This window comes from Balaenoptera acutorostrata, chromosome 5 (assembly GCF_949987535.1).
Source record: "Balaenoptera acutorostrata chromosome 5, mBalAcu1.1, whole genome shotgun sequence".
NCBI classification, from domain to species: Eukaryota; Metazoa; Chordata; class Mammalia; order Artiodactyla; family Balaenopteridae; genus Balaenoptera; species Balaenoptera acutorostrata.
In genome coordinates, this window is record NC_080068.1 from 15,286,354 (window position 1) to 15,295,208 (window position 8,855).

Genomic DNA, 8,855 nt, shown 5'->3' on the forward strand with positions numbered 1-8,855 from the left:
CTTTCAGTGGTTATAAAAATGAGGAATATTCAACTTTTGAATATAGTAGTGATATGCTCTTGAAGACCACTGCTTTGACAACAAATTGGAAATCCTTTGTTACTTTTACTGAATGGGAGGGTAATTGTGGTTTGGACTGCTCCCTTGGTTAAGATTATTATTATTTTTTTTAATAAATTTATTTATTTATTTATTTTTGGCTGTGTTGGGTCTTCGTTTCTGTGCGAGGGCTTTCTCTAGTTGCGGCAAATGGGGGCCACTCTTCTTCGCGGTGCGCGGGCCTCTCACTATTGCGGCCTCTCTTGTTGCGGAGCACAGGCTCCAGACGCACAGGCTCAGTAGTTGTGGCGCACGGGCCTAGTTGCTCCGCGGCATGTGGGATCCTCCCAGACCAGGGCTCGAACCCGTGTCCCCTGCATTGGCAGGCAGATTCTTAACCACTGCGCCACCAGGGAAGCCCCAAGATTATTTTTTAAAAAGCAGGCTCTAAAGACCAGTCTACGACATTTATCCTATTACCTAAACTCTGAACACTTCCTTTTCCTTCCCAAAGGCTATAAGTGAGCTTTCTTAGCACTTATTTATTAATATTATCCTTACTTAGATGTTACTACTCCACATACATGTTTCAAAAAATAAAATATTTTTCCTTTATTATGCCTCCACTCAGTACCCCTGCATCGCCACTATGGGGTTTTATTGTTGTTCTACCTTGCAATTCAAAGGGTGGTGCTGGACAAAGGGAATAGTCCATGGTAGTCAAGTTAAAGAAGCAGTCAGCTTCTAATTTGAAGCTGGTCAGCATGACTTGACCCTTCTTTGCCCAGTCTAATTAGTAAATTCTAACAGTTCTACCCCCAGTGGATATGGAATTCATTCATTTCTCTCACCTCCACTGTCCCCACTAAATCCAGTTCACCCTCATTCTTTGCCTGGGCATTATAATTGCCAGCCAAAATGGTTTATCTTCTTCCCCCCCACCCTCAGATAGCTACAGTAACACTTGTGTGAATGTGAATCAGCTTGTGCTTGACACCCTTATGGCTTCCACTAGAGTAAAAACTATACTCCTCCCTAGGGCCAGCTTTGCCAACCTCATCTCTTCCACCTGATTTTCTGTCACTGGATTCTAGCCATACCCGGCCCCTTGGTTGTTTCTGAACCTGCTGGTTACTTCCGGCCTCAGGGCTTTTGTACTTGCTATTTCTTCTGACTGGAATGTCCTTCCCCAGCTCTTCTGAGGTGATTTCTTCCCCCCTTTTTTTCAAGTCACAGCACAACTGTTTTCTCCTCAGGGAAGCCTTTCCTAACCCCCTCTAGAGTGTAGTATTATACACCTCCCCCAATTATTCTTTATCGCATCACTCTTTTCTTTCCTTTATGGTCTTTGTCACAATCTGAAGTTGTTTATTATCATTTATTTATTTATTTATTTTTTTGTTTTAAACATCTTTATTGAAGTATAATTGCCTTACAATGGTGTGTTAGCTTCTGCTTTATACCAAAGTGAATCAGTTATACATATACATATGTTCCCATATCTCTTCCCTCTTGCATCTCCTTCCCTCCCACCCTCCCCATCCCACCCCTCTAGGTGGTCACAAAGCACCGAGCTGATCTCCCTGTGCTATGCGGCTGCTTCCCACTAGCTATCTATTTTACATTTGGTAGTGTATATATGTCCATGACACTCTCTTACCCTGTCACATCTCACCCCACCCCCTCCCCATATCCTCAAGTCCATTCTCTAGTAGGTCTGTGTCTTTATTCCCGTCTTGCCACTAGGTTCTTCATGACCTTTTTTTTTTTTTTTTCCCCTTAGATTCCGTATATATGTGTTAGCATACTGTATTTGTTTTCCTCTTTCTGACTTACTTCACTCTGTATGACAGACTCTAACTCCATCCACCTCATTACAAATACCTCCATTTCATTTCTTTTTATGGCTGAGTAATATTCCATTGTATATATGTGCCACGTCTTCTTTATCCATTCATCTGTCGATGGACATTTAGGTTGCTTCCATGTCCTGGCTATTGTAAATAGAGCTGCAATGAACATTTTGGTACATGACTCTTTTTGACCTATGGTATTTATTTTTAAAATATAATAAATGACGACATCCTGCTCCCAGTGAGACTGTAAACCCCATGAGGTGAACAACCCCGTCTGTCTTCTCCCCTGTGCCCCCAGCCAGTGCCTAGAACAGCGCCTGGCGCACAGTGGGGCTCTGGGGGTGCGTGTTGAACAGCTGGCACTGAGCAGTATTGGGGATTGCTGGAAAGGTGGCTCACGCCGCGGGTGGTAGCCTACTTTCTCCTCCAGCCCAGGTGGGATTGGAAGTGTCCAGAGTCACAGCGTGAACCATGAGTGAACACACATAGTAAGAGCAGCTGCAGAAAAGAAAAGAAAATTGCCAGTAAGTTCTAATGTAGTGATAATACAGAGACATCTTGTCAAAACTGCTTTCTTCAGAAGGAAGATATTAATATTTTATGACTCTAATCTGTGTCAAGTAAGAGGTGTTCTCTGGCTAAGGATTTTCAGCATGAAGTCATAAAATGGAAAAGAAAATATGGCAAAAGAAATAGTGGCTAATATTGTTGTGATACAGTCCAGCCAGAAACTCAGTCACAGCATTCATTCATGGAGGTTTCCTGTGACTTGTTTTTCTTCCTTACCAAGTCAGATGTGCTATGAAATTTGCTAATATCAGGTATTTCTTCTTCATTTATGTTCGTTGGTCTTATTGTTACTAGTCACTGGAAGTTCTCTTATATTTTATTGAAACAATCATGTCTGTTGATAACTTATCAGAGCACAGTGCTCTTCTTCATGCCTACCTGGGCACTCAGGAAGTTGGACAGACCTGAGGAGTATTATATGGAAGAATATAATAGAGGATGTTAAGCTGCGTATATAACGTTTACCAAGGGTAACCTGAAATATACTACGCGTGTATCTCAAGTCAAATTTTATGACATCTGAAAATTTTCCAGTTACTAGTAACTTAATCTTCATCATCTCATTTCATTCCCATTTTGCTGCTCTTTTCTAAAACCTATCATTCTAAAGCTTTGTCATGTTTAAATTGTGTCTACCCCTACCCCTGCCCCAATACAGATTATTATGCCCTCTTTGGCACTATATGCCATGGATGTGAGTTTCCCATAGAAGCTGGTGACATGTTCCTGGAAGCTCTGGCCTACACCTGGCACGACACTTGCTTTGTATGCTCAGTAAGTAAACTCTTGTTTCCGAATTGAAGGAGCCACGGTATGGCCGGTTCTAGCCTAAGCACTAAATGGAAAGAACAGTTTTTAATATCTTTCAGTACTTCAAACCTAGAAATATTTTTACAGTGATTTTGAAAATTGTTTATGAAAATTTTCAGTACTTTTTGAAATTGTTTGGCACAGAATATGATGTTTACCCCTTTAGAGAAAATCCTATTTTTGATACATTTTTGTTTATAAGGAGAAGCTATATATTTCTTAAAAAAATAAGAGCCTTTTACTTTTTTTAAACTAGGTTTTATTGGAGTGTTTTTAGTAATTTATGAAAACATAGGTACTTCTTAAAATAGAAGTAAAATGTTATAAAAATCTATTACTGACTTAACACTGAAAGTAAACTGTATGTTGATCCATTTCCTTCCTTAGTAATAGTCTATGAATGTTCTTTTCTTTTTGAGACTATAATAAACTTGTAGTAACATATTTACCTCTTTCATTTGATATTTTAATGTTTTTGGTTTTATTTTTAATGATGAGTATAGATTCAGAGATTAACATGAACCTAAGATATATATTTTTTAAATTTAGAAGTAAATATCTAATAAAGTATTCTGTTCAGATGTTTGTTTTAAAATTATATTTAATATTTCTAACAGTTTTTAATACCCATTGTAGGAAGGGGAAAAAGGCTTGTTAATTGAAGTCAAATAATTTCCTCAAACATTACCATTGAACCCCATCTTGTTTACCTCATCCATATTTTAGATTTCATAAAATCTATAAGAAGCAACAACTTTTAGCAGATTTGCCTCCTCCTATTCTCTGGTAGATCTGCTCGGGAGCATTAAAATTAACAAAGACAGTAGGAAAAATAAGAAGACATAAGTGTGAATAGTTAACTTACGACATAACTTCCAGCAGCCAGATATTGACTAGGGTTTTCATTTTAAGAAACAAAGAAATGAATTAAAAAGAACTGTCAGGTATTCTGCGACTGTATATTTAGGGGCTTGGGAATGTGTGGCAAAGCAACTGTGCTGGGTTTTTTGGGTTGCTTCTCTGAATGCTTTGTTTCTCTACAACAGGAGGCAGATTTAAAACATTGACTAGACTCTGAGAATAGAAATTATATTTAACGTGACCTATTTATGTGTTAATTTTTTCACTAGGGCCAAGTAGTCATTCCCAATAGAGAAAAATAATGATCAGTGAGTTTAAATAAATTAGAATGCATTCCAGGAAAAAGTCATTCTTCATTGCTTTTGAAAGATTCCATGGAATATAATAGTAATCGTGAAATGTTAGGGGGTCTAACACAACCAACTAAAGTGCTTTGTCATGTTATCCATTGGGTAAAAAAAAATCATTTTCCCCTTGTTAGGTGTACTTGATAAAATAATGATATTCTCTCAAATAGTGCTTCTTTTTCAGGTATGTTGTGAAAGTTTGGAAGGTCAGACCTTTTTCTCCAAGAAGGACAAGCCACTTTGCAAGAAACATGCTCACTCTGTGAATTTTTGAAAGTCAACCGTCCAGGGGAAGAGAAGAAATTTGAAGAGAAAGAGGAGAATTTAAATCACCGATTAAGTTTTAGATTTAATATTTATATGGAGCTTTGAAAAATAATAGTGGCCCTGAAGGGATAAATTCCAAGCTTTGAAAACCAAGTCTATGAGGAAATATCTGGCTTCGTAAAGTAAAGAGACAGTTTGGTGTTTATTATTACTTTTTTTCCTGCATTTTCTGCCCATAAAATAACTTTTATAAAAACCAGTTTCCTGGTTGACTGTTAAATTCATCTTAGAATAAATCAGTGAAGAATTAAATTTTAGAATAAAAACCTTCAACCTCTATGCTGAAATAATTATACCTTCTTTCCTTACTAGGTAGTTGTGAGTAAATCTATAAAAGGCAATAAAAATGCCTTACACTTAATTAATAAGTGAAGCATTGTGTTTTTTAAAAAAAATAGTGTTTATCTTTAAAACAGTAAATAGGAGTTTAAACAGAATTTTATCAGTAGTAGGTGTCAGGGTTTTTTAAACTGTATACTTTTTTTTTTTTTTTTGTCTTTACAGTTGATCATTCCAGTAGGAAAGGCCAATGAGATTTTGATCAAAATGCGTCATGCCCAAAAGAGATGTTATATTCTTCTCTGATCCCCTCCACCCCAAAAAAGCTACCATATAGCTTATAAACTTTAAATTTTTGCCTTTTATTAAAATATGACCATTTCTATTCATTGTGTATGTTTCACCACCTATATTAGTCAAACTATTTTTTTTCCCTTCCCCATGCTGAGGTAAAGAGCTTGTTGAATAACTTTGGACCCTGAAAGTTTTCTCTGTCTTTAAAGAGAATAAATAGAAAAGAATGCGGTTGGGAATTATGGTAAATCAGAGGATTAGATCAGAAAATTTTTAAAATTCCCCCTTTTTGGACAATGAATCAATTAGATCAGTTTCAGAGTTATACTACTGACTGATGAAGGTTTGAAATTTCTCTTTGCAGAATAATTTTTTTCTTTAGTTCTACATTGGAAAAATAAAAGATTGGCTTGAGGATGTGATAAAAATATAGATTCTTTTTTCTTTTGGTAGTTCTTTCTCAATAATAAACGAACCACTTCCAAATGTAATCATGAAGTTTGGGATTCACAGAGGTTTGATAGTATAGAGAGGAACGTGATTAATTATTCAGACCAGCCTTTCTTTGTTTTTTTCATTTTAGGGAAAAAATTATGTAGATACCACAGGAAGACAGAGAAGCAATTGTGGTAAAATTGTGGATCCTATTGATATTTGAGAAAAGAGATTATGGCATTTGATAGTTTGTTTTTTTTTTTCTTTGTTACCAAAATGGACAAAAGCCCATGATCACATTGAGTTATCATTTAAGTTTGTTTGGGGAAGGGTGCTTTTATAGTTGAGACTGAGCCCCAAGCCCTGCCTGTCCCATCAGTCACTTGTGACTTCACTTCCATTGTGTGCATGTTTGTTAGAGAGGAGGGGTTTTATGCTATAATATTTGTTTAACCTGCCTAAGAACTTTTCAAGGTATCTATCCTGAAAGCTGCTAATTTATTGTCTAGCAGACTTATATGCAGATAATAATTAACTGGGGATAAAAGAATGAGAAGGGTGACACAAAGTAGCAAACTAAATGGTTCACCAATAGCAACCCCAAACTACTTCCTCACCCTGCATCTGTAGGGAGGCAGGAAGTTTTCTGTTGTTTGTTTTCTAAAAGCTGGAACTGAATTGTGCGTTATTTCCCATTGCTGCTGAAACCACCTATAGAAGACATGCCGGCTCTGTGCATTGTCACGTTACCTTAGTGTCAGTCCTTTGCTTTACACAACATAAAGTAAGTTGGTGGTTTTGTTTCGGTGTGGTAGAGATTTGTTGTTGTTGTTGTTATTTAGTTTTGCCTTTACAGATTATATGCCAAGATAGTATTTGATAAGTCAGTGGCATTGGAATGGCATTTGGGTATTTCCTTCAAAGAATTTTATTTGATCTGGATTTCTTATAAAGTTATCTTACATTAAGCATTTCATTTTTATTACACTTTTCTTTCTGCATATTATTCATGGAGCATGATGTTGCATTTCTCTAAATTTTATCCCTAAAAGGATAACGTCGCTTCCTAACTTAACATTTTGTCTTTGTGCTTTGTCCTTCTCTTCTGTGGCAAAGCCTTCTTCTGTCTATTCCTAAAACAGTTAATCCTGTGAAATAAATATTGATTATAACACAGAAGAATCTCTGTATTTTACAGTGGGGAATGCCATATTTAATACACCAGCATTAATCTTTTAATAACTGGCAGAGAGCACTTTAATCTTCTGGTGAGCTCCCTGAATATTTATTTTTCTGATTATAAATATTCCATGTCAGTAGCATTTTTTTAATTATTACCTCTTTATTGTAGAGCATTACTTTTAGTCTCTCTAGATGTATATTTTGGAATGTTGTGCTTAGGATAATACAGATTAAGATCACAGTACATGACTCTAAAGCATCCCCTGCTTGAATTCCCCAGTTTCCAGATGTTAGTGATCGGTTCAAATGTACAGCATTTCTACAGGGACGGAATGTTGCTCACTGAAGTAGCAGCCTAAAAATAATGCCCTCTGCATATGCTTGTAGCATTCGTATTTCCTATTGATTCAGATACAGTTAGAGTCTAAAACTAAAACCTGATCATTTGGTCACTGTATGAAGACAAGTAGAAATAAGAGTTTAATCTTCAAAATATTAGTTCAGCGTTACGTTTAAAAATCATCTATACAAAAAGGCATTCGTGGTACCATTTTCAAGGACCACTTTTATAGAAAATAATTCCTCTTCCCTGTTCAAGTGTGAATCTAGAGTTATATTAACATTTTTGTGATATTTGGAGTTTAGTCATTCCTATTGAAAGGAGAAGCTTTTCAGACATAAGGGAAGGGAAAACACACTGAATAATTTTACACAAATTTAATGTGGCTTCATTTTGTCCCCCATCACCCCCCCCAAATGTTTTAAGGTTTTGGGTTTGGATTTTCAATGTGTCATTTGCCTTATGTGTTAATCTCTATCTGCTGTTTCTTTACATTTTGCAATTTGTATATGTGCTGTTTTGCTTTTGGATACATTTTCTAATTAAAAACCACATGAGAAATATAATCAGTATAGTAATACCTTAATGTGCACACACTTAGTAAATAAATGGCTACAGTGATGTAGACAGGCTTTCCTGGTTTTTCTTTTTGGGTGGCAAGTGGTTTCCATTAAGTCATGGGAAAAAAAATCATGTCCACAGGATAGGCTGAGATGTGATAATTCTCAGGAGAATTCCTCTTTTATGGTATTTGCCTATCAAAATGTCCCAGAAACAATATGTTTGAAAATACTGTCACTTTTATTCTATTTTATTCCATATCTATGCTCTGCATGTGGCATGTGCACAATAAATGGTTGTGAATAGATAAGTAAGCTCTAATTGTCTTTCTTTTAAAAATATTTATTGCTGAAATCATTTATTGGAGTAACCTGCCCTATCAAGCATTATATTGTACCATATATCCTATTCAAACAACATCAGTCGTCATCTACATTTTCATGTCTTTCATTGACCAGGGTACGTTACTTCATTTTTAACTCATCCTGATCTCATTAGCTAACTTTTCTGTAACTAGGTAGGCTCACCTATTCCTTGTTTGTTCATTGCTTTCAGATTTTTTTCCAACTGTGTAAATTTGAGAGGAATGCTTCTGTTGCAGGCTGTATATTGGAATAAAAGACAAATTCAAGTGTATTTGCTCACAGTATATGAAACTCCAGAAGCCAAACTTGTAAGAACATCAAGTCTGCATCTGACATTTTAATAGCTGCTGTTTGGTTTCTATCAATCACGTCATTGCACATTAAAATGCACCGACAAAATAAGAGATCTGTCATTCCTTCGTTAAGAAACAGTAATCCAGTACAAGATTTATAGGCTTAAGACTCAACAGTGTGTGTTCACAGTAAATCCCCATTCAGTGCTCAAACCAGAACAAGCCTCCCTGTCATTCAGTGTTTTCTGGTCAAAATGTCCCCCATGTAAGATTATCAAAGGTTTTCTTACAGAACT

General features: G+C 36.2%; 1 protein-coding gene across 11 annotated transcripts in view; it reads left to right on the plus strand.

Moving 5' to 3' along the window:
- Positions 1–8,211, plus strand: part of PDLIM5 (PDZ and LIM domain 5) — a 213,219-nt gene extending 205,008 nt beyond the window's left edge. For all 11 annotated transcript variants that reach the window (XM_057547526.1, XM_057547527.1, XM_057547537.1 and 8 more), the window contains 2 exons: positions 3,124–3,239; positions 4,668–8,211. In XM_057547526.1, coding sequence (XP_057403509.1) covers positions 3,124–3,239; positions 4,668–4,757 — 206 coding nt within the window. In that variant the 3' untranslated portion in view covers positions 4,758–8,211. The remainder of the gene's footprint in view (positions 1–3,123; positions 3,240–4,667) is intronic.
- Positions 8,212–8,855: the final 644 nt, after the last annotated feature.